Genomic DNA, 25,474 nt, shown 5'->3' on the forward strand with positions numbered 1-25,474 from the left:
TTTAATAAAAGGGTTTTTTAAAAAAACACACAGAAACCGGTGTCATGTTTTCTGAGGGAACTGAGCCTGCCCTGTGTCCAGACAGCAGTGAGTTTTGGTCATCGCCAGCCTGCACGAGACAGCCTGGTTGAGCCGGCAGGGGCGTTCTTGCTCCTTCACTCTTGCCCTCCCCAAGCACTGTAGGATTCTGCCCGGGACCTCCCATCTCCAATTCCCTGCAAACATTCTTGCTTGTCATTCACACCCAAAGTTGCTCTTCACAAAATCCAAAGGGATCAGCCCAGGCAGCAGCAATGGGGAAGGGGGGTTCCCACCTGGGTGCCGCTTCCTGGCCTGCCCCAGCTGAGGAGCAGCAGCCTCCGTTTCCCCAGGAAAGCCAATGCAGCAAAGGGGAGGAAGGCGCTGCTGGCTTGGAGGTTGAGGCAGGGCTGGGCTTGACTTCTGCTTGGGGGCAGGCCCCACAGAGCAATGGGGAAAGCACCTGCCCTGCAGGACACAGATTGCTGGGCCAAAAGCATTAGCTTCGGGGCTGCCTTCCCTGCCTCCTGACCTCTGTGCCTGCTGCTTGGTGGTGGTTCCAGTGGTAGTCCAATGTACTGCAGGGGGCCAGGCTGCAGACAGGTCATGCATCTGAGCTTTGGGGGGGGGGGCAGGGGATGTGACACCAGGAAGGTGTTCCTGAGCTTTGGAGGCTGTCATTCCCCATTCAGCTGAAAGCTCATCACAACCTCCCACCATACGATGTGACACACACACACAGCCTAACCATCCGCAGGGGGAGGGATGAGACCCCGCAAGTCCTTTATCCTCCCCCATCGCCTCCTGCAGCCCGCACAGCTGCTCCCATTTCCCCCCAGCCGCTCTCAACTGTTCCCCAGTTCAGATGTTACAAAACCTTCAAACCCAACGGACCAAGCGCCGGAGCCTGACAAAGCCTCTCGCGGGTTCGGTCCCGTTCTGGAAATGCAAAGAGCAGCGGAGTTGCGCTGCGGTCTTCCAAGCGCCCGCCCGAAGCGAACGCTTCCCCCGCGCACCTCTAGGAAGGAGGCTGCGGTGCAAGCCTGCCACGCCTGGAGGGGCCAGGTCCTGCCTTCGGCCCGCGGAGAGGGGCGGCCGCTCCGAGGGCGCCTGGCATAGAGGGCGGCCTCTCCCTCCCGCCCCCGCCCCACGGGGGGAGGCCGAGAGAAGGCTGGAAGCGCCCTCCGCGTTCGGGGCTGGGCTGCGCCGAGGCGGGAGCTGAGCAGCTCGGAGCCCCTCGGCCCTTGCTGTCTGCTTGCTCCCGGCCCCTTGGCTGGCCGCCAGCCCCTGCGCTCGCCCGACTGGTTTTTCCTGCCGCTCAAGCGGCGCGCCTGATCCCTTAGCCGCGATGGGGGCTGCCAGCCGGAGGCGAGAGGGGCCCACGGCTTCGAGGGTGTATGTGTGGGCGGGACCCCACCGACCTGCCCGGGAAGGGAGCGCCCGATGCAGCCCCGCTTGGCCGCAGAAGAGCCGGGCTGCTGGGGCGAGCGCCGCCTTCCGGAGGAGAAGCGCTGGCTTTGCTCACGCAGCGCGACCAGCCGGAGCGCGCCGCACCCCTCGTAACTCCCGGCCAAAAGCCTGGCCGGCTCCGGGGCGCCTGGTCCCCTGCCGGCCGTGATTTAGCCCGCAGAGCTGGCTTAGCGCGTGGCACAGACCCAGCCGCCACCACGGTCGGGGAATTGCCGCGCAGCCCAGCCGAAGGGCCCGGGCTGCCCGGCGCTCCGCCGACGGCTCCGGCGCGTTGCCCCTGCTCTCCCTTCCCGGGGCGGGGAATGGCGAGCGCAACTTGCGCGCTGCTGTTCCCAGGAAACCCTTGGCCAGGAGCGCCGGCGCTGCTTGCGGCCGCCCTCCGGCCAACCGCACGCCCGGGCTTGGCCAGCCCCAAAGCGATGGAAAAAGCGTCCTCTGCCCGGCCCAGCGCCCCCCGAGGCTGGGCTCTCAATGGCCGACGGTTGGTAGCCGGCGCCCGAAGCCACAGGTAGCGGAGGCTTCCGTCGGTAAAGCGCACGGCCAGCGCCCGCAAGTAGAAAGCTAGCTCCGCAGCGCTGATCCGGCGCCGCCGACCGTCCTGCACGGCTTCCGAGGCGCCCGGGCACCCTCCCCAGCGGCACCTGCGGATCCCGCGGCGCAGGAGCAGGGGCGAGGCCGGCGGGCCCCGCCCCCTTTCGCCTGGGCGGGGCTTCCAGCGCGGGCGGGGCCTCTCACCTGCCACCAGCGGGGCGGCAGCCTGGCGGAGTCAAAGTTGCGGGCTTCGGCGGCCGCGCGGACATCCTCTGGCAGCGATGGGGACTCAGCGGGGGCCCGGCCTTGTGCTGCTGCTGCTGCTGCTGCTCCAGGTGAGACGGGCGGGCGCTGCTCTCCGGGGCTCTTTGCCCCGCGACTCTTTGGGTTCGCTGCGTTGGGAACCCCTCCACAAGGGCGCCTGATGGGTCTCCTTCTCTGCCTTGCTTCCGGGCTCCCCTCTTCCCCGCCCAGCCAGCCCTGGTCCCGGGGGGCCCTTCTGACTCCCTGGCCGGCCCCCGGCCCCAAAGCCCTTCCTCGGAAGCGCCCCCCTGCTGCCGAGGGGCTCAGCCTCAGGACTTTGGGATCGCTTCCCGAGACTTTGCCCCAGCGAGAGGCTCCCGGGGCTGGGCAGTGGGGCCGGGAGCAGAAGGGGCTTCAGATCCCCTGCTCCTCCTCCAGGGGCTTCCTCCGGACGAGCGGGTTGTGGGAACTTGGCCGGTCGGGCGGGAGGAGAGCTGTGCGCCGCCTCCCCCCACCCATCCCCTCACCCCTGTCTTTTGGCTTCCCAGGGTGAAAGGGGGCTCGGCGAGGATCGGGCAGTGACTCGTTGCCAGCCAGGTTTCAGCTCGGAGGCCTACAGGTTCCGGGTGCCCAGGCGGGACTTGGAGAGGGGCCGGATCTTGGGCAAAGGTAAGAGAAGCCTGGCCTGCTGCTGGCCGCCCTGTCTTGGGTAGGTGGGCCGGGCCGGGCCGGGCCGGGCCGAGGGAGAGAACGAATGGTTCCTGGGTGCGTGGGCCTCCTCCCCCACACAAAGAAGACGGCACCTTCTGCTCCTGAGCAAATAAGCAGCGTGTGTTGGCAGAAGGAGAGGCTAGATTCCAGTCGCTTTCACATTCTGTCCTGTGAGTTCACTGGGTGGTGACCGTTTTCCTGCTTCCATAAAGGGAAAGTGGCTGCTCTTTAGGGAATCTGTAAAATGGGTGTATCAGCATTCTGCCTCTCTTAAGACTGAAGACTACCTCTGTTCTGTAAAGCATGAAAAGTGAGTGTTTCAGTTTGGAAAGGGGAATATCGATAATCCTCAAAGACTGATTCCATTCAGCTCCCTTAGGCTGGGCATTTGCTTGTGCCAGGGTTGACTCTGCTGCTCACAAATTTACTTTTTCACTTTTACTGTTTTTCTGATGAAGTTTTGAAGTAACATTGTAATCCCTCCAGAAATCAATGAAACGGGGCAGCTTGGAAGTATTTCTAAGAACAGTCTTCGGCGTAGCTTTTTATTAGTGATTTGAATGTGTTGTTTCTGGTTTTAAACCTTGTAAGCTGCCCAGTTCTGTTGGCATCTTAGAAATGTACATTGTAAATAAATAAAAATATAGCTATGCTAAGAAGTCCCCCAGCGTGCCTGTCAGGGCCAGGTTAGATGTAGGTTCCTATTTATATAACGCCACCCTCTGTGAGGGCCCAGTTAAATGTAAAGGAATGCCCAAAGGAGTGCTCGAGGCCCTTGCCCTTCATGGCAGCAGGAGGGAGAAGAGGCAGCAGGAGCCCCGGAAAAGCTGGGTCTGTGTTTCAGGGACAGGTGAAACTGCTGGCAGCATCTTCCTAAGCTGGGCTTTGTTGTCAAGACGCACCAAGAAAGCTGGGTGGCATTTCCTGCTAAGACCGAGCAGGATGGCTTTGAAGCAGCCTCCCGCTTTCCCTGGAGCCAAGCATGGGTTAACTGCATGGCTCAGGTAGTTTCCACCTAGCCCTTTCCTCCCCTGGCAACGCAGGGTGGAGCTCGGCCAGGAGGGTGAGGCCTGTTCCTCCTTGCAGCTGTGCAGGGTTGGGCCTGCACAGCCTGTGTGCGTATGTGTGTGTGCGCGTGCGCGTGCATGCACACTGTTTGAACCCTGATGGTCGCCTTCTGGCTTCCTGCTCTGCTGCCTAGCACAGTTCAGGGTGCGGTGGCTGGCTTTATGTTGTGTCAACAGCCTCTCGTGAATCATTCACCTTTGCCTCCCTGGAGCTGCCCTGGAGGCCTGACTCTTCAGCCCTGCTCCAAAGCAGCAGGGATCCAAGGTTGCTTTCCAACCGCCAGTCTGGCCGCTCCCTCTATTGGTGCTTGAGCTTTTTGATCCGGGCAGCTTTCGCTGTGCCCCTCTGCACCACCGGGGGTCAGCTCCAGCCCCAGCCTTGTGGCGGCTCTTGGTGCATCACGTTAGGATTGTTTTATCAATGCTTGTGTTTTGGGGAATTCGTGATACCAGCTTCTTTGACAAGTTTCTAAAAAATATTGTCTACGTGCTACATGTGAAGAACAGTGCTGCAGGTGTAGGAGAAATAGTTTAGAAAAATCTTCAGGTGGCTGAGTTGGCGACAAATGTGAAATGAAGAATCTGTAGCAAACAGAAGCTGGGACTAAGTGGAATATTAGTGGAACCAGGAGAGCATGAGCTTTAGTCCCGCCTTGGGCAGAAAAGCTGGCTGGGTGACCCTGGGCCAGTCCCTCTCTCTCAGCTCAACCCACCTCACAGGGTTGTTGTTGTGGGGAAAAGAGGAGGAGGGAGGAGTATTTGGTATGTTCACCACCCTGAGTTATTTATAAGAATAATAAAAGAAGGATAAAAATAAACAAACAAAAATAAATATTTTAATAATATTCTATGTTATTAGTATTATGCTTTGTGTTCCCTTTTGAGGAGCCCCTGGATTAGTTTTCACCTGACCAGGCTTTGAAAGGACAGCTGGACTGGGGGTCAAACAATGGCAAGGGCCTGAAACTGGCTGCTAAATGCATCACCTTCTCAAAGCACTTGGAATATTGCTTATTGTCTGGCCTAATAATAAGGAGGATGCATGCAGACTGGCCTTCCCCCAACATGTTGTACTGCCGCTCCCATCGTGCCTCAGCCAGACTGACCAAGTTGGCTGTGGCTAATGGAAGCTGTAGTGCTAGCTTGCAGCAGGATGCCCTAAACCCACATCTTTGGGGAAGCCAAAGGGATGCATCTGATCCTCCAGACAAGTGAACTTGACTCAGGAGCTTGCAGAGAACTTGGGATCTGCCCAGCAGGTTAGCTCTGGACTTGCAAAGCAGTCAGCAGAGTGGTTCCTTGTGGCAAACACAGCAGGAAGGCACAGCAGGCTGGTTTTCAGGCTCAGTGATGGAGATGGGTGGAGAATACAAACACTGGAAAGGTGTTGTCATGAAAGGAAAACACTCCAGCATTTCTACTCTTCGTGGGGCTGAGGAGGCTGGCTGAGGGAATCCCTGGACAGAAGTGGACGTGGTTTTGTTATAATACTCTAACTTGTCTCTCAGTTTTAAAAGTAGAGTCAAGAAGCATCTAACCCGCTCTTGCATAAAAGAACACTGACCAGAGCATAACATTGTCCTTTTAGTTCATTTATTTCTGAGAAGTTTTTGTTAATTCGTGGCCTCCATATACAAAAAAGAGAAGCTAAACCAAATTAAACTGCGGTGGATTGTCCGTGAAAGCTAATTACCCACCCACTTGGGCTTCTACAAATGTAATGTCTGTGCCTAAGAATCTTAAATATTTTCCTGACTGCCTACAGAGCAAGGACATGAAATATTTTCCAGTGTTCTAAGGTTTTCATGGATAATTCTGGAAGGCTTTCAGCCTTTGTGGATCTTCTTCAGAAGTAGCATCGTCAAAACCACCCAGCAGGACAAAACCCGTCTAGTCAGTTTGGTATGGTTCGTCAGATGTCCTACCAGCTTCTCTAACCATATGCCTTCCAGAAGTGCTAGAAATTCTGGGAGCTGTTGCCCCAGTATGATGGGAGGGTATCAGGTACAAAAAAGCTGTATTCAGGACAGCTGTAATTCTGGACATGCCAACCGAGGGGAGGAGGGCTAATCCAAGATGCTGCTGCATCTTCCATCTTCCATTCATTGTGCTTGTGTCCTCTGGAAGTTTGTCTGTCTATGCTGGCATCATGTTGCCCTGCAAGCCCTGGTTTGTGTGTGCTATAAAAAGAGAACAGAGCTTTAGGACTGGGCCTTGTTGGGCTGAATACGTCCTTTAATCAGACTCTTAGGCCACGGGGATCCACAGGGACCCTTTATTTGGGCAAATGTCCGTTCAGTAGCTACCCTTGCTTTCTTTTCCATTGCTGATTGCTGCTGGGAGTAATAAAAGCATTTGATCCTTTATTCTTAACAATTGTTATGGTGCGGCATCACACTTGGAAAAGGAGGACTAAAATGGGGTGCCATGTACTGAGTTCTTTGTCATACAGATGTTCATTCTGAACATCTCTTCAAAATCCTTGCATATCACTGGCCCAGCACTCGTGAGTCAGCCTGCATGTCTCTGGTCTGCTTCTGTCTTGAGTGTTCTTCTGGAGCGGGTCTCTAGTTCCTGGGATTGTGGACCACCTTTGCATTGTTTGTGTGCTTTTCTAGTTGCAGCTAAGGTGGTCTGTGTGAGGAAGTGGGCTCCCCTTTGCCAGATGTGTCTGGTTGAAGGCTAGGCAGCCCTTGGTGCAGCATGTTTGAATTTGGATCCCTATGCTCAGCCGAGCCTTGGATTTGATGACCTCGGGGGCCCCTTCGGACTGGAGTGTTCCATGACATAGCGTATGAGTGTCCACGTAGGCAATACTTTATTGTTCGCGCATTGCGACATTGGAAGGAAGCTGAGTCAAGCTGTCCTGCTCCAGCGTGAGTACCAGCGCATCTCTAGCTGTGTCTGTGACTCCTTCCTGTGGTTATTCCTGATGCATTGGTGCCATCAGCTTCCTGCTGTTTTGCAAGGCATTTGATAGGGTGCAGCTCAATGACCAAATGACTGAGCTCCTGCATGATTCGTGCCTCACCCCTTGATGGACTTGGCGGCCTTAAATCAATCACATGCTCTTGACCTCCTTTGTCCAGGTGTCCGCACTCTGGCGGGAAGGACACTGTGGTCTGTCCCAGAAGGCTTTTTATGAGACTGGGAATGGCTAACATTCCGCCAACGTTAAATATTAGGATTATTATCTCAGCCACGCCGTGACCTCCCCCACTGAAGGTCCACAGAATTCATCTGGCTTGTTTGCCCAGTATTAGGCATACCTTGGTGTGGACAGGTGGGCGAGATTCTCCTGGTTCACACATCACAATGTGGTTTTGTGGCTTTGGTTCAGCAGGATGTATGAATCCAGCCATTATGGTTGAAGGATTATGTGTACATCAGGCCACTATGGTTTGTTTGAAAATCCTGGCTTAGAGTTATGTATGAACCAGCAAAAGAGATACTCCAAATTTGTCAGGCAGTGCAGTTTCATCACCTGGAAGCTTACACACTTTTACCTCTACCTGGGGATATTCCTCTGGCTCTGTTCAGACAACCTGTGTAACTTGCTTACTAAGCTGTCCCATTTCCTGGATCCACATTGTATAAGAAATCATATACCCACAAGAAGCTAATTTAAAAAAAAAATCCCAGCCACACTTAGTGTGTTGGGTGAGTGCTGAAGCACCTGGTCTTCCTCTACTGGATTCCACACCTTATGCAAATAAAGCCCAAGTGTCTATTATCTCCGAGACCAGCCCTGTGGTGCTGGGGGTGGAGGGCTTGGGTGGCCAGATCTGTGCAAATGAAAGAGGAAAGCTAGATGGCTCCAGGCTGGCACACCCAGTGGGCTTGGCATGAGTGTAATTAGACAGCATGGTGTGGGGGCTGAAGGGGATCAGCTCCGGCCAGTGCTCAGTCCAGCCCTCCTGCAGGGCAGGGAGTGGTGGGCCTGGCTGTGGGCTAAGGAAGGGGTGGGGTCCCACTGGAGCTCCCCACTTCAAAGATAGGCCCAGGAGGAAAGGGTTGCCTTGTAATTAGGGCCACAGCTCAACCCTCCTCCTTGGGGCAGGTTCCTGGCTGCTGCGTGCAGAGTTCTTGCTGTGGAAATGAATGCCAGCTAGGAATAAACCTGGTTCTTTGGCTTTAAAAAGCTGTCTTTGGCACAAAGCCCATGCACCTCAGTGTGTGCAAGGGATGCGCACCCCAGCATCCTGCCAGTTTCCAAGCAAGCATCAGGCAGAGCTTTGCATGCTGGAGTATCCTGGGGCTTAGCAACTGAAAGAAAGTAATCAAGTGCAGGAACTCCCCACCCCCCACCCCCCAACTGAACCCTACAGGGCCAAGGCTCTCAACTCAGGCTGCAGCATCATACGGGTTACGCAGCTGGCTCAGCCCAACCTGGAGATACCAGGGTCTGCTGCGAGCCAGCTGGGCTCTCTTGCTGAGCCTTAGGCCCCCCTTCCCACTGCTCTTCCAGCAGAGCGGGCATAAGGAGGGCACTGCTGCTTTGGTATGGCAGGTTTTGACCTGGGAGCAAACAAGAAGCCTTGCACAGGCTGCCCCAGTCTGAGGTGCCCTTCCGAAGCAGTGCCAGCTGCCTGACTAACCAGCCCAGGGCCCCTGGTGCAGGAAGGGATCCATCCTGGAGTCCTGAAGAGGGTCTTGCTCCCTCCTCTGCAGCATTCCCGGGATCTGCCTCCTTGCCGACTGCCCGGACTCACTTGATTTCAGAGAAGCTGGCTGCCTTTCCAGAGCGGGGAACTCCCGCGGCACTGGGTGCATGTGGTGCTCCTCTGAATCAGCGTTCAGGTGAAACTCTCGTTCTGCAACTTGGAAAGTCATGGCGAAACTCCAAGGTGAGGTCACTGCTCAGACAGTGCACCGGAGTCTGGCTCACGCGGGGGCGGGGGGGGGGAATCTGGCCCACGGTTTCTCTGACACATCCGGAGCACCAGATGACCTTCCCTGTTCCTTCTCTGGCTGTTAGAGATGACGGCATGGCCAGTTTCATCACTTGTGGCAAAATGTGCAGCAGGGAGGGCACTGAAGCCAGGGAGAGCCCATTCAGGGGTGCTCAGGACTGGGGCTGTGCAGCTGGGCAGAAGGCAGGTTTGGTCAATCAGATTCAAGGAGCAAAGCCCCTGGGGGCTTCCTGGAATCCGCCATTTCTGGCTCTGATCATTGTCCCTCCATCTCCTATTTTCTGTAATGGCCAACCAGGTAGCTCTGAAAACTTGGCAGCTGTCATGAGTATATTTATTTCCCCCCCACAAAATTGGGTAGATGGGGGAATACCTATTCCTGCTGGTTCCAGAGAGAACAAGAAATAGCTTTTAATGTGCCCTGCCTTCCTGGAAGGTGCCCAGCCTCCTGGGTTCATCCCTACATCCAGTTGCCATGAGTTCTGCATGTAATTGCATGTGCTGTGAATCAGGACTTTCCCTGTGTGAAAGAGACTCTCCTGACCTTCAGTTTCACTGACCAGCCCTTTGGCAAGAGGGAAACATCTGTCTCACCTTTTATTTCCGGTGTGACTGTGACTATTTTCTGCTTATCCTGGGACTGGATGGGGAAGTGTAGCCTTTTTGTGGCTATCGTTTTGATGTGCCCCGCCCTGAGCTGGAACGCGGGAAGGGGACATGTTTCCTTCCCCTGGTGAAACCGTCTCATTAGGAAGCAAGGAAGTTCTGCCCATATTTGGCACTGCATGAGAGGTGGCTGGGTTCATCCTCCGTCTCCGGAATCATCAGGAGCCATGATTAATATGGGGGTGGAGGACACTTTTCAGCCACCCTCTTGTTCACCCTCTGTTCCCAGGCATTAATCTTAATTTCTGCTTTTTCCTATCTGAGGGCCAGGGATCCCCCCTTTGTGCTCTAATTTGAGCAGAGACGAGAGCTTGCTTATCGGGTCAGGGGTCCGTTAGCTCCTGTGGCCCCTCCCTCCTCCCCCTCTTTCTCCTGCTGGTGTCTCCCCAAAGTCAAGGCAGCCCTGGGGTGCAGGCAACGCCCTCTAGGACAAAGCTGGTTCAGGCTCAGCAGAGGGGTTCAGGGCGTCCCCTTGACATTGCAAAGGATGGGGGGCGGCTGCTTGGGTCAGTCTAGATGAAATGGGGGTGGGGTGTCCCCTTCAGGGTTATGAGCAAATGGCACCCTGGAGGGCCGGGTCTGCCAGAGAAGCACGAGAGTGCTGGGCAGAGGAGGAGGATTAAATCTGAGCGCCAGGAATGGAGTCCCGTGGCTGGAGAGAAGAAGCTGAATCCTATTTTGTTCAAGCACTGTGATTCTGCGAAACACGTTAAGTGTGCTTTTAAGCCCATCTTCATAGATGGGAGGAGTAGAGACTTTTTAATAGGAAAATTGAGGTTCCCAAGATGGTTGTTACAGAAAGAATATCACATGATTTTAGGCCACATTAAAAAACAAACACACATTCCTCTTATTTGAGGAATGGATGGAACTGAGGTCTTGGCTGGAATGAAAATGTGGCTGTATATTGCAAGGGAGATTAGATGTGGTGGGAGAAAAAACTCCTAATCTAATAAAAAATATGCCTTTAGAGTGCAGGGATTTCATAGGGTTATGCCAAGATGGCTTTTGTTTTTCTTCCTGGTGCGATTGTGACACAACACCACTGCTTAGAAGAAACCTTCCATCCGGCCGTGGAAGGGCAGGGTTGTTAGCAGATTAAACGTCTCCCTTGGAGGGAGGGACCTCGGTCTCCTGGGCTGGTCTGGGGCCAAGAAGGAGCCGCTCTTTTGGATCCCAGTGCGGGAGATACTGCCCAGTGATCATTTGCTCCCTTCGCACTAGAGTTGAGGGGAGACATCAGGGGCTGTCAGCCCCTTGGGCAGAAACGTCTTTCCTGCTGTCCACATCCTGAGTCAGATCTGCAGCTGCTCAGAGAGAGAGAGGGAGACACAGAGGGAGATCCACACCCTGAAGCATTGCATTCCTGCATACTGCCAGGGGCAGGTGGGAGGGGAGAGCTGGGTCTTGTGGTCCTGTGGGGAGGGGTCTTGCAGGATTCCCTTGATGCAAGGGCCCCTCTTTCCCATGCTCAGCCTCTTTCAGTGGTGAGGGTCTGGCCTGCAATGGGAGAGCAGGCTCTGCCGCACAGCCCAGGCAACCCCCCACGAGACCTTCCCCGCCAGAGCACCCAAGAGCCTGCCTGGGCCTGCAGCGGATGTGTTGGGCGAGAGGCGCTCCTTCCAAGCTGAGACTAGGCCTCTCCTGCCCAGGCATGGTGTATTGGAGCACACTCCCAAAGTAGGCCAGCCGGAGGAACCGGCTTGAGGCTCCCTCCGCCTCCCCTGCCTTCCCCGGCCCCCACCTGATGGAGCCCAGGCACACTGGCATGGTTGCTGTGCCACCCAGGTGGCTTCTGGGACTCGGAGGGCAGGGCAGCAGGCTGTCTGGGGGAGTGGCGCAACCCTCCCCCCGCACGAGCGCCAGGGGAGGGAGCCTGGACCCCTGCTCAGCCTGCTCCTCCCACCCCTCTCGTGGAAGGAGAAGGTGTGAGCGCTGAGAACCTGCCCTGGAGGATGGAAGAGATCTGCCCAAAGCTGAGATTGCCCTTGGAAAAACCAAGAAGGGGCTGGAAAAACCCTTGCAAGGGAGAAGTTTTTTTGAAAGGTGCTCCCCACCCCCACCCCCGCAAGAAAGGAAGGTCCTGTGTTTGGGTGAAAGAGTCATCGGGGATGCCCAGTGCAAGACCCCCGTTTGGTCCCTGCATCTCCCTCGCTTGGTCCTGGTGAGCCAAACTCTTCTCCGCCTCTAAAAAAACACCCCAAAGCTGCTGCCCCTCAGAGCAGCCACTGACCCTCAGCAGCCTTGGGGCCCCAGGCAGGCCACCTGAATGGCCCTCGCCCCATGGACCTGGGCATCTTCGAGGGAGCCGGCCACATCCCGCCCGTCAGGGGCAACGGTGGGAGCCAAAAGCTTGGAGGGGCTGCCTTCACATTGACCGGGCCATTCCCTGAACCTCAGGTGCCTTTCTTCAGCCAGGCTGGAGCATTTGGCCAGCTGGGGCAGGTGGCTGGGAGGCTGACAGCAAGAAGGCTGCGGCAGATCTGCCAGGGGCTGTGCCTGGCTCCCATATCTAACAGGCCGCCTGCAAGGACGGCCTGGCCAGGAGGAGTGCTGGGCTAAAGCGGGTCCTCCTGGGGGCCTGGCTGCTTCTTGGTGGTGGGAGGGGGCAAGGCTCACTTTCGGCCAGGTGCCTGGGCTTTGAGGGTGCAGCCAGAACCACTTTGTCTTCTCTGAGAAGTGAAAAGGAAGCATCCGCATTGTGGTTCTCGTGGTTTTGTTTCCTTAAAGAGACCCAGATGTTCAAGCCTTTCTCCAAGCAGCCAACCAGCCAAGGGCTTGCTTCTGCTTGGGGTTTTGCACCAGGAACCTCCTTTTCTGGTGTCTGGCTCTGTTTGGTGTGTGTAGGATTTGGCCTCACAGCTGCGCAAGTCATAACCTGTCCCTTGATCCTGGGAGGAACGGGGGGGGGGGAGCTTGCTTTCGGTGCGCAGTGCTGGGCATCCACGGTCCCTGCCCCATCCGGCACATTCTACAGTGTTTAAACTCCAACGGCTCCCCCCATTCCCAATCATTCCGTTTGTGGAATTGGCCTTCTGTCCCTGCTGTTTTTGCCCCTCTGGAGCGTCCAGTCGGTTCGGTTGACTGTTGGGGGCCGGGAGCCTCCTCTTGCCCGGCACTCCCTGCTTTTTGGACCTTGGCATCCGCAGGCTGCATGGCGGAGAGGGACGGGTCCCGTCTCAGCGCTGTCTGGGGAAAAGACCCGGTGCCTGGTCCCAGGAGTGGAGCGCCCAGCCAGTCTGGCCAATCAGAATCAGCCTAGGGCACCCTCCTTGGTGGAGATCCTTAGGCTGGATACCAACCTGTTAAACCTGCGTTGTTGGTTATGGTCATGGAAACAAGGTGCATTTTAGTCTAGCATGTTGTGGGAGCCCAGCCTGTGCAGTCAGTTTTTGATTTGGGGTGTTGTGAAACTCCAGAAGATGGAGTGATTGAATAAACCGTGATGACCATCCAGATGCTGCCTGTCCTAAAGTGTCAGATCCCAGAAGGCGGGGAGGAGCGATTGAAGTGTTGGTAGAATATGCCTGGCTGGGTAAACGGATCTCTTTCTCTGGGCCAGCCAGAACTGGTTACCTGCTTGCCCTGTTTGGGGAGAAGGGTGGGAAGAGCAGACCTGCTGCCCTCCTCACAAGAAGGCCTGGGAGAAGCCTCTTGCCCTGCTCTGGAATCGGCTCGAGGCCTGTTATAAAAAGATGGGGCCTTTCACAGTCTGGGGATGGGGGGCTGTTTCAGGCACAGCAATGGTGCTGCCCTGCAGTGGTTTGGGGGCCGGGGGCAAGGCATGTGCACTCTGCCCCCTTCCTGCCTCCTCTCCATTCAAAACAACACGTGGCTATTGGGCATGAGATCCCCAATGCAAACGGCTGCTCGCTTGGCCTCTTTGCGAGGCGTTTGTAAGATACAGAAGGAGAGTTGCTCAGCCTGGCATGGAAGCCGGGCATGAGGGGAGGCTGCTGCTGCAGCCCTGCAGGGCAAGGCATGAAGAGGCAGCTGGAGGCACCTTGGCAGGAGATGCCCAGGGGCTGGAGGAGAACAAACACGGCTGGGATTGGCGTATCCCCCGGGCTCAGCCGTGTCGCAGTGATATAGCACACCTCCCTGGCCTGAAATACTGGGGCTGGGGAGAAAAGCACCAGTTATAACAGGCCATAACATTTGCTCTGGGGAGGTGGGGTGAGGTAGCTGGAAAAATGGCACAGTGGTTATGAGTGGCAAATGCCCCTGTGCCAGCTGCTGTCTGTCCTCCCTCCTGCCTGGTCTCAGGCAATCAGTGAGGCCGAACCTGGGTGGGAGTGGCAGCCAACAGGGCAAACGCAGCTTGTTTGTGTTCAAAAGGCAGCCTCTGCTTCTAGTGGTGCCACGCTGGCGCCCCCTGGTGAAGCAGAGTTGGCCAAGCCAGCTTGGCAAGACTAGGCTGGCAATGCTGCCTTGGGCGCTGACTTCTGTGTCTCCCACCACCAGTGGACTTTGAGGACTGTGCAGGGAGGAGCCCAGGAGCCTATCGCTCAGAGGACACGCGCTTCAAGTTGCGCTCTGATGGCGTGGTTGTGGTGAAACGGCCCCTGCATCTCCACGAGCGGGAGCTGAGCTTCCTTGTCCACACATGGGACCTGGCAGGCAGGAAACACTCGGCCAGAGTGATGCTGCAGCTCCAGCCCCACGGCCATCACCAACTTCATTCTCGTGGGGTACGTGCTCTTTTTCTCTGCTTCCTCATCTCTTGGTGGGGGGGATCTTCTGGAGTTCGGCTGGTCTTTGCACCAGGAGCCGGCCTCTGCCTTCGTTGCGGAACCAAAGACGCGTCCCGTTCTTCACAGGAGACCGGTCCGTCTGCTCCAGCGGAGGTGCTGATTTTCCGAGGATCCGGGCCTGGCCTGAGGCGGCAAAAGAGGGACTGGGTCATCCCTCCAATTTTAATCTCTGAGCATGAGAGGGGTCCTTTCCCCAAGAACTTGGTGCAGGTAGGGACTTTGCTTGGTGGCAGCTTCTGCTGGGATTCTGTTGTACATCTTTCGGTTAATTGGTTTCACTGCCAGCTTGTGACGGTGCTGGGTAAACATCGTCTATCTCACTTCAGCCAAGCTTTGGTGCCCGCCCTTCTGCGCTGGGCCAGGCGGCATGGCTGCCGTGGTCTGCCCTGCCCCTGGGCTCCCCTAGGACCTGCCCCAGTCCTCTGAAGTGGAAAGCGGCAAAGAGCTGCAGGCCCATCACCATCACTGACCTGTTCCACCCCATCTCCGCAATCAGATCAAGTCCAGCAAAGCAAAAGACACCACCGTCTTCTATAGCATCACTGGGCGGGGGGCTGACAGCCCTCCGATCGGCACCTTCATCATTGAGAGGGAGACTGGCTGGCTGAAGGTGACCCACCCGCTGGACAGGGAGCATATTGACAGCTACCCGGTGAGTCCATGTCGGCTGTTTCGGCTGTAAACGTTGCTTTCAGTTTTTGGCAGCTGCATTTGGTGGCTACGTAGGGCCAAGTGCTTGGACATCTCCCTTGTGGATTGGGTGGGATGCCAAGGACCAGTGCCTCCCTGGGATACCAGGGCAGCTGACAGGCCATTTGCTGTTACACAGGAGTCCCTCCTTTGCAGCATGTGGACTTCTTCCCTGCCGGAAAGTCCTCCAGGAAACCCTGCTTAGAAGCAGGCAACTCTTGGGGACAGCCGTACTTCCTTGCTCTTGAAGCGTCTGTGTTTCTGTCCAGTGACAGTTCTTATGGGGGTCTCCCAAGTGTCCGAGAGGTCCTCAGGGCTCCCCATCCCAGGGCCTCCTCTTGAGGGAATGAATTCATCCCTCATCTACCCCGGCAGCCTCTCCAGAGCTGGCAGCGGTTAGGGTTCCAGGAACTGTTGATCTCAACGAAAAACACCCCTTGAAGGCACTGAATGCCCCTGTACCTTCTCTTTCCTTCCTCCGGTAAATAACAGCCTTTCTCTGCTTTCCAACATAGCTGTCATGCCATGCGGTGTTAGCCAATGGCCAAACAGCAGAGGAGCCCATGGAGGTCACTATCAAAGTCGGTGACCAGAATGACAACCGTCCAAAGTTCACCCAGGATGTCTTCCAAGGGTCTGTGGAAGAGGGAGCCAAACCAGGTAGGGAAGTCTGTTGAAGGTACAAGCCTCACGCCTGTTGTGTCCCTGCACAGTCCCTCCTGGACGAGGAAAGTCCCGGTCACAGTCATCTGGACAGCAAGCTGAGACTGTCCAGCCAATGCAAAAACCCCATAATTTCAGCTGTGGCATGAAGTGGTCAGTCACTGCTGCAGCTGGAGGTGCTTTTCTTTGCCCAGAAGGCAAATGCTTTTCTGCTGACTGGTGCAGGCGGAGCTGGACTTGTGCTCTGCTCCTGGGCTTGTTTCAGCTGAGGCTTTAAGCAGCCCCTCTTTTGGGTGTCCCCAGGAACTTCTGTGATGAAGGTGTCAGCCACGGATGAAGATGATGCAGTGGATTCCTATAACGGGGTCGTCACTTACTCCATCCTCAGCCAGGAGCCACCTGAGCCGCAGAAACAGATGTTTACCATCAATAATGAAACCGGCCTGATCAGCGTAGTCGTGGCAGGTCTAGACCGAGAGGTAAATGCCTGGGTGCTGGGACAGATGGAGGGGGTTCCAAGCAAACAGTTTCTAAGGTGGGAATTAGTCAAGGCAAGGGTTGCATCTCTGTTATCAGTTTTGTACTGCCTTCAATCCGGAGTGATGAAGGGGCTCATGTGCGGTTGTTTGTCCCTAAAGTGAGCTATTGTTAGCCCTGCGAGGTAGTCTAGACAAGAAGCACCACCAGGAGAACTAGCTCTGTCTTTATTGTATGGTTTCATGAACAGAATCTTGCAAGGCTGAAAATATTTCTCCTTTCCTTTCCTTTTACTCTCCGGAAAACTGAGGAGGGTCCCTTCTGAGACGCTTCCCACACCTTCCCTCTTTCTGTGGGCTGAGATATCTTCCACATGCTGGTTGTCCAGCCTGCGGCTCTTCCTCCTGTCTCCCAAGGTCATTCCCACGTACCATTACACCTAGGAGCTTCTCGCAGAGCAGTTGCCTTTTAGGAGTGTTACCGGCGTGTGCATTTGGTTCGTTTCAGAGGTTCCCCGAGTACACACTGATTCTGCAAGCGACTGACATGCTGGGAGAAGGCTTAAGTAGCACTGGGACAGCTGTGATTACCATCACCGACATGAATGATAACCAGCCAGTCTTCAACCCACTCAGGGTAATGTTGGGAACCCGCCCCACTTTGTCCTTGGCAATGCGGGTGTCACGTTGGGGCCTGAACTCCCCTCCCTCCCATGCAGAATTACGCAGCCAAATCCTGCACTTCCTCTGGAGAGGTGGTGAGTGGGATTGGTGGCATCTCGTTCCCTTGAGCTGGACTTTCCTCTCAGGCCACGTGCTCCCCTCTGACAGCTCCCATTTCTTTTGTAGTACAATGTAAGTGTGCCAGAGAATGTGGTGGGGGCCCCGGTTGCCACCCTGAAAGTCAAAGATGCCGATGAAAAGAACAGCTCAGCTTGGAGAGCAAAGTACAACATTGTGAAAGGGAATGAGGAAGAGAACTTTGCGGTCACTACCGACCCTGCCACCAACTATGGTCTCTTGACCACAGCAAAGGTGAGCAACGGACCCCTTCTTATGGGGGCCAGAATCCTGTTTGCCCCCAGCCCCATAACCTGTTGGAATGTCAACTCTGTGGGGTTCTGTCCAAATGAAAACGTGCTCTCCACCTCTGACCGAGTCCACGCTCATTTTCTCCCTCTTTCACATCTTTCCAGGAGCTGGATTATGAGACCAAAAACCAGTATATTCTTGAAGTGGCTGTAGTGAACAATGTGGACTTCTCAGTTCCGCTCCCGACATCCACAGCCACCGTTACCATCAATGTGAGCGATAAAAATGAAGCGCCGGTCTTTGTTCCTCCTGAAATGAAGGTGTCAAAGCTGGAAGATCTCCCTCCTGGGCACCCGATAGCTCAGTACACAGCCCAGGACCCCGACAAGTTCCTGCAGCAAACCCTCAGGTACAGGGTCCATAAAGATGCTCGTTCAGAGGCCGATCGTCTGAATGGGGAAACCCGGAAGCCGCTGCAGGCCTGTTGTTGTGAAAGGCACCGGCCAAGCCCAGGGACTGTTTCTCTTGCAGGTACTCGGTGCGGAGCGACCCGGCGGGGTGGCTGGAAATCAACCCTGAAACTGGCCTGATTAAGTCAAAAGCCAGCCTAGACCGAGAGTCGGATTTTGTGAAAAATAGTATCTACAAAGCCCTCATCGTGGCAAGCGACAATGGTAAGAGAGGACTGATCTTGCTTCCCCCCCCCCCCCAAGACTCTGCATTTTGACTTGCACCCAAACCAAAAAAAACTGTGGAGCTGAGGTGATGGAGAGGGATGGTGCCACCAAGGATATGGGCCCCTGGCAGAGCTGCCCTTCTCTGGCATTTCCCCAGACCAAGCCAGGACCAGTTTTACTCCTTTGCAAGGAGGAGTTCTCTGAAACTTCTGCCTTCTGCAACTTCATGTTTGTTTTCTGAAAGTGCCTTTTCTAACAGGGAAACCATGAAAAGCGGAGATGACATTGTGTAAAATACTTAGGACTTCTAGAATTAAGATGGGTGCTCAGTCCATACCAGTATGGCACCATTCCCCAAATTGGGATAAGTGCCAATGGCCTTCAGGCAGATTGTTCCACCATAAGGGAGTCATGGCAGAGAAGGCCCTGCTCAGCCCCCATCATGCGCCATCTGAACACGAGCTCTCTGCATCTCCACCAAGGCAGGAGGAAACCGTTGGTAAAAGCATGGCACCTTCACGTCCTGCTGCACATCCCTGTTAGCCAGGAGCGAGTCCCATTCCAGGGCGAATAAGCTTTATGGCCCAGCTGGTGGGAAGGGGCAACTGCAGCCATGGGCCCCATGTGCGGCCCCAAACACCTCCAAGATTGCGTTGGGAAATGGTGTGATTTCAGGCCATTATTTATTATTAATTGGGGGGTGGGGAATAATGATGGAGAGAGGAGCCTCCCACCTCTTCCCACAAGTTCTGAAAAGGCCTGGAGAAAACCGGTCTGGTCCTTCCGGGGTCACAGAGTCACTGGCCGGATGCCTTCCTGGGGCTCCCTGGGGGGTGAGGAGGCCAGTTGCTGCCCTGGTGCCCCAATGCTGCCGCTACCCCGCTGCTTCCTTGGGAGGTTACTCACCCCACCTTTTCTGTCCAGCGAAGGAACCGGCCACTGGCACAGGAACCCTCCTTTTGCATCTGGAGGACGTGAATGACAACTGGCCAGAACCTGAGCCCCGGACGTTCGACATCTGCAACCGCAACCCGGAGCCCCAAGTGTTAAGCATTGTGGACAAGGACATCCCACCCAACGCCGGCCCCTTCTCTGCAAAGCTGGAGTTTGGCTCTGGTGCCAATTGGACAGTCCAGACCAACCAAGGTGGGCCAGAGGGCGAGCTGCCCACCGTGCCGTGAGAGTGAAGCGGGTGGTCCGGGCCTGGAGGTTGAGTTGCCTGAGCATAAAAGTTTCCCACTTTCCTCTTAACTCTTTCTCATTCTCCTCTCCAAAATTTGAACTAAAATTACAGAGAGACCTCATTAGTGTTGATACTCAAAGCTACTAATTACATAATTGGTGTTGTAAAAGTTCAGTAAAATAGAGCGAGGCTTCGTTTTAGGGCAAATAGGGATAAATCCCCAGCCCTCACTGGTATCCTGGCTGTGTCTCCTTTGCAGACAGTCTGACCCTTCTCCTGGTCAAGGAGCTGGAGCCTGGAGACTACAACATTGCCCTCAAGCTGACTGACGGTCAGGGCCTGTCTCACGTCACCACAGTCAAAGCCGCTGTCTGCAACTGTGACGGATCGGCCAAAAACTGCGACCGAAAGGCGTATCTGCCAAAGACGATGCAGACCTCTGCTATTCTGGGCATCCTTGGGGGCATCCTTGCCTTTCTGAGTGAGTACTGCACACCCTTCCTCCTTGTTCACCCAAGGTGAGCCGGGGTGCTCCTCCTGATGGGCCACCTGCAAAACACTGGGCTTCCTGGAGCCTGCAAGTCTCCAGCTTGGGCGTGTGACCCACCCAAGGAGCCGCTTGGGTGCTCCTGAAGGCTCTCACCGTGAAGAAGCGAGCAGGCAGGGTGCCTGGATTTGGTTCAAAGCTGGGGGAAATGGCTCTCCCTCGTTCCTGGCTGCTGGAAACACGTGCTTCCTCTGAGATTTTGGCAGGCGTGTTTTTCTGGGCTTGGTAACCACGAGAGGCAGAAATTTGTGTCCTTTTACCTGTGCGGGCATCCAGGATGTCAGAGCGCTGCATCAGATGGCTCTCCTTGTGAGCTGTGTGGATCGATGGCGAGCAGAATGCTCTGGTGGTATCCCTCTAGGAAAAGTGCTCCCGAGACCAGGTCTCTGCTGGCCCTGAAGTCCTGGAAGGGTGGCAGCAAGGCGGTCTCCAGTTGTGCCGGGAGCCGGTAGGCGGTGCTTGCTTCGGCCAGGTGGGCACCCTGCTTGCGGGGCTGACAGGCCCTCCTCAACCTTGTCTCGTAGTCCTGATCCTGCTGCTGCTGCTGTTTGTGAGGAGGAGGAGGCAGGTGAAGGAGCCGCTGCTCCCTCCCGAGGACGACATGCGGGACAACGTCTACTACTACGATGAAGAAGGCGGAGGGGAGGAGGACCAGGTGGGCCTCGAAGGACCAGGCTGCTTCTCCTCAGTGCCCCGTAGCACCTGGGCCCCGAATCCTCTCCACAACCCGCTTCTTTTCCTCATGCCACTTCTTGCCCTGGGTGTGTGCCTAGCAGGGATGGCAGGTCCTCTGGCCAGGGGGCCCCACTCTTGTTTAATGTCTTCCACTTGGGCTGGAGCACAGCTTCCAGGAGTGGGAGGAAGCAAGCTATGGCCGGGCAGTCACTTGATTTATTTTGACTGTTCCGTTTGCACATTCCCCAGCGGCTCTGGTTAAAATGACATATTTAAGCTTAGAGTTAGAAAGACATCCCTCCAGGCTTAGTGCTACTACAGCCAAAGTAAGAGTGACCCAGACAAAAACCTTTTGTTCTTCCAAGGGAAAGAAGAAAGTCTTCTGTGTTCATTTTCTGGGCTGCGGGAAGACTTTCTTTCTCCCTGCCTGCCTGCCTGCCTGCCTGCCACCACTCCTGATCTTGATCAGCTCAAAGTCCTGGAGTTTACCTCCTCTACCCAAGATCCTGATGGCATCTTCTCTTCCTAGGATTATGATCTGAGCCAGTTGCATCGAGGCCTGGATGCCCGCCCTGAAATCACCCGTAATGACGTTCCAACTCTCATGCCAGCCCCGCAGTACCGTCCGCGTCCCGCCAATCCCGATGAGATAGGCAATTTCATTGATGAGGTGAGTAAGACTTGGGGCCCAGTTTGCTGGTAGTCACCCAGTCCATGGACACTAACCAGATGCTCCTGTTCCTGAGGTTGTTTGCCACTGTGATGCTCTTAGACTGCAGACTGTCCTGCCCAAATGGTGTTTTCCTCCCTGCCAACAGCAGCTTTTGAACCCAGAAATGCCAAAGGGAAAATCTTTACCAACTAAGAAGCAATCACCTCTGTCTCCCCCATGGTAGAGGCACGCTCCGCCTGATGGCCAGAACAAAGAAGTTAATCAAACAAACTGAAACAATTGTAAGAACAACAAGAAGAGATCTATAGCAGTGTTAAGACAGGCCAGTGAAATGTATCAGGACCAGCAAACCAAGACCAACCACCCGAAGCCGGTGGTCTACAAAACAGACATGAAAAGCAGAGAAGCAAAATTTCTGCTGGCTGCAAGGAAGTCCACCCTGCCCTTCAGCTATCCTGTATAGTTTCTGAGTTGAGAGCTTAGAAGGAAGTGTGACTTTTCACACACCCAAGGCCAAAACATGTCCAGCTGGTGGATGAAAGCCTGGCTTCACCCTTTCCTCCATCTGCCTGGCTTGTTCCTCTCTTGCGGACGCCCAGGAAGTGGCTCTGCTTGCGTCTGCTCAGTTGCTACGCTGGAGGATCTCCTCTGCCTGCAGCACTGGAAAGCAGCGGGTGGGCTGCTGGAGAATACTCCTTCCCCCTTCTGCCAGTTTCTTCACTTGCCTGGCGAAATGTTGAGTCACCTCAGGCGACCAAGCATTTGGTGAAAAGCAATATGTGGGCAAGAAAGCTAAATCATAGCTGCTCAATAGCTGTAGATACAGCCTGGGCAGAGACGGTCTAGTCCAGTGTTTCTCAACCTTGGCGATGTCATGCTGGCTGGGGAATTCTGGGAGTTGAAGTCCACATAGCTTGAAGTGGCCAAGGTTGAGAAACACTGCTCTGGTCTCTGGACCTTGGTGTCCCCTTTGTCCAGAGCAGCGTTTCTCAACCTCAGCAACTTTAAGAGGTGTGGGCTTCATCTGGCTGGGGAATTCTGGGAGTTGAAGTCCACACCTCTTAAAGTTGCTGAGATTGAGAAACGCTGCTCTGGAGAGGTGGTCATGTCGTCCTCGGTTTCCCCTGCTGTTCAGCAAATGGAAATTCTGGTCGTTTCTCTTCTTGCAGAACCTGAAGGCAGCAGACGCGGACCCCACCGCCCCCCCGTACGATTCCCTGCTGGTGTTTGATTACGAGGGCCACGGCTCTGAAGCCTCCTCCCTCAGCTCTCTCAATTCCTCCAACGGAGACCAGGACCAGGACTATGACTACCTGAATGACTGGGGCAATCGTTTCAAGAAGCTGGCTGACATGTACGGAGGGGGCGAAGAAGACGACTAGGTGTGATTTGAATGGTGGGGTAGAGGGTGGGGGGCAGTGGCTGGCGGGGAGAGAAGAGGCCAGCTCTTCCCACGAGCCAGCGCTTGGTGACTCTGGCCAACGTTTCCGTAATTTACCCTGAAGTCCCCCTCGAGGTAGACTCTGACCATCTCACCTCCGTGGGGTAACAACAATCGCCGTGGGACTGCTGCGCCCTTCCTGAAGCTCCCAGACAGGGCGCCTCCATGCTTGTTTTGGGCACCACCGAGGGGGAAAAGGCTTCTCCAGGGAAGAGAAAAGTGCCTGAATTCTGCAAAGGACAGAAAGACCCTCTGGTGTTTGGTCTTGTGTTCAAGAGTTTCACCTGAACCTGCCTGGCTCCATCTTCTTGTTCATCTTCCCTCCCGTTTGCCTAAGTAGAACACCGGGCTTCTTGTTGCAAAACTGTAATGTGTCTTGGAGAATGTGAGAACTATGCAAGGGACACACTTTTGGGAGGGAGAGGATAGAACTCAGCTGATTCTGTGGTCACGTGATCACAGGATGCAGGTTCCTACTAGCTGCCTGAGAGCACCCGCAACGTTGAGGGGTGACCGGTTCCGCCCGCACAGATTCGAATCCCACAGCCTGCCTACGGTGGCCAATTCTCTGAGCTATCTCCAGAAAGAGCTGTGTTTCCAAAGCCCTAACCAAAAATGTTTCTGGGGATTCTGGGTGGCGGCTCTGCACACATGTGATATCTGGTTTGGGAGAGGAATTCCTAGCTGTTGGCTTTTACTGTCCAAAGGCACTCTTGTGGAAGTGACGGGGAGTCATCTCTCAGAAGAGATGGCGGGATTTCTGATGGGCACAGGGAGGCAGAGCTCTGACATAACATTTTCCTCTTCTTAAAAAGAAGCAGATCAGAATATACCAGACAGATTCCCTGGATGACTCAGTACACTTTGCAGAAGGAATTTTCCCCTCCGTTGGAGGTCTGCCTGGCTTTTAAAGTAGAGGGGCATCTCAATTTAAATTTAGTCTTTTGGGGGGGGTCAGGTGGGGAAGGCGTGACCCTCAGTGTATGCTGAGCTGCAGGGCTCAACATCCTTTGCTACAGGCCCTCCCTGGGCCAGGTGGGAGCTGCAGTCTAGCACACCTGGATAGTTTGCCACTGCTTAGAATGTACTCAAGATTGAACACTGTTGAACTCGCTGGGAGCCAGTTCCATAGAACTGTGAAAAGAGTTGGAGTCCTGAACACCAGTAAGGCCCAGAGGTTTTTTGCAGCATCACCTCCTTCCTGGGTGGCAAAAAAATCAGGAGGAGTCATAGAAGATGATGTCTTTGAATAAAACGCGTTGGCCGGACAGGGTGCTACCAGGCTGCTCCTGATTTTTTTGCCACTAACATGGCTCTCCTCCTACAAAGCCCCTCCTGGGTAAATCTTTTCAGGGTCCCTAAACCAACTTGCCCACAAATGCTTTTGCTTTCAGACGATGTCCCTGCTGGTCCTCTGCCCCTCAGGTGCCCGGAATCCAGTCTGGGTTGGGGTGAGGCATCTGCAAAGCCATCTGGGGTGAACCCTCTTATTGTGGCTTGTAAGTCATGGTTTGTGGCTCAGATGATGTATGTCCACAGCCATTAGGGTTTAATTAGCAAACCTGGTTTTAGCACAAGGTGTTACTCCCCAGTGCCTTCTCATAAAACACCTGAACAGGTGGGCGCAGTTGCCTTCCCTGGATGGCCTCTCAACTATGTTGGCCACCCCCTCCTGGGCTCTTTTGGGCTTTCGGCTGCCCTTTGTACCAGATTCCCCAGAGGGGAGGCTCAGCAATCGCCCAGAGCCTTGCCCAGGCTCTTCTGCCTTGGGCCTGTTACCTGGCGACCAGGCCAGACGCATTCCTGCATGGGGACCTTACAAAATACAGCTGCATTTGTCTGCCAAGTAATCCATTTTAATTAGAAGTGGTTCTTCTGCCAAGGTACCAGCTGTTTCCTGTGATGTGTTTCTCACTCTCTAACCTTGATGGTATAATTACTGCCCAATTGATGGGCACCTTTTGAAAAGTGGTTTTCTAATTTTAGATCTTTATGTTTAGTTATTCTTTTTGGATATATTGTGGAAGAGTTCAAAGACACACATTGTTAAAATTATTTTATTGCACAGATGCTTTTAAAAATAAAATAAACTTTTAAAAAGTTTTTTCTTGAATCCCTATATGTCATATTCTATTAGACATTCTCCTGAGATGGCACCATTTTTCTGACCTAAATGATAGTTTTTGTTTGTTTATATAATCATTTTATGTTTAGCTTTCAGCAAAGTTTTTAGGGCATTTTATGCAAACGGGACAAAATGTGTATGATAACCAGTTAAATTAAGATACATTGTTAAAAAGTTGGGGGAATTAAATACATCTTTATGTGGCCACGCAAGGATGACAGTGCTGCCATGAGGCAGGTCTTCTGTGGTTTCAAGCAAAGTTTTACAATATCTTGCTTGCAAAACACTCCTGATTATTTGCAGTAATCTAACACTGCTGAGCCTGCTGCATCTCAAAAGCATTCACAGCAGTCAACTTAGGATACTTGCTACTATGAGCTTAAATCACAGAATCATAGTTGGAAGGGACCGCAATGGCCTTCTAGTTCAACGTCCTGCTCAGGGCAGGATGCACAAGAGCATTTTCGTGCCATGCTGCCCTTCAGAGCAGAAATGTAGGGCCCGAAGCCAGGTAGCTTTCCAAGTGACTAATCAGAGAAAGGTGGATGCAGCAAACAGATTCAGCATCCGTGCCTCACTCTGCTATGGCAATTCTGTTCATCACAGGATTCCCTCTTTGGCAAAGGGTTTTCTACCTAGAAGACAGCCATATCTATCCATGCACACGTTTACCATTGGGGCTGATCATTGTTTCACTTAAAGCATACACTTTTCCACAACAGAATTATGTTTATCCCCAAGTACGTGCGTTCCGCTTCATTCCTGAACTTAGCATGGGGGCCAAAATATGAATTTAAGACTTGAATCTTCTTGTTAGCCTAGAAATACCCTATTTTGGAACTGATTTACTAGTTTTTTTTTAATATTTCTTTCTTCACCTACCAAAATGAGTGTGTTGCAAAATGAGAGATCTGCAGCT

At 54.3% G+C, this 25,474-nt stretch overlaps 2 protein-coding genes across 2 annotated transcripts; one reads left to right on the top strand and one right to left on the bottom strand.

Moving 5' to 3' along the window:
* Positions 1–863: 863 nt before the first annotated feature.
* On the bottom strand, positions 864–2,288 carry LOC134504129 (collagen alpha-1(I) chain-like). The gene is made up of 3 exons (XM_063313163.1): positions 2,224–2,288; positions 1,674–2,129; positions 864–1,623 (listed from the first exon to the last, which is right to left on the bottom strand). The coding sequence occupies exons 1-3, from the start codon at positions 2,286–2,288 to the stop codon at positions 864–866; spliced, it is 1,281 nt and encodes a 426-aa protein (XP_063169233.1).
* On the top strand, positions 2,248–24,543 carry LOC134504095 (B-cadherin-like). Its single transcript, XM_063313114.1, has 16 exons — positions 2,248–2,354; positions 2,811–2,931; positions 14,084–14,310; positions 14,440–14,583; positions 14,870–15,025; positions 15,579–15,723; positions 16,030–16,205; positions 16,711–16,839; positions 17,052–17,237; positions 17,399–17,643; positions 17,766–17,908; positions 18,836–19,057; positions 19,354–19,575; positions 20,166–20,296; positions 20,846–20,986; positions 22,159–24,543. The coding sequence occupies exons 1-16, from the start codon at positions 2,301–2,303 to the stop codon at positions 22,369–22,371; spliced, it is 2,655 nt and encodes an 884-aa protein (XP_063169184.1). The 5' UTR covers positions 2,248–2,300; the 3' UTR covers positions 22,372–24,543.
* Positions 24,544–25,474: the final 931 nt, after the last annotated feature.

The sequence above is a fragment of the Candoia aspera genome, chromosome 11, assembly GCF_035149785.1.
Source record: "Candoia aspera isolate rCanAsp1 chromosome 11, rCanAsp1.hap2, whole genome shotgun sequence".
NCBI classification, from domain to species: domain Eukaryota; kingdom Metazoa; phylum Chordata; class Lepidosauria; order Squamata; family Boidae; genus Candoia; species Candoia aspera.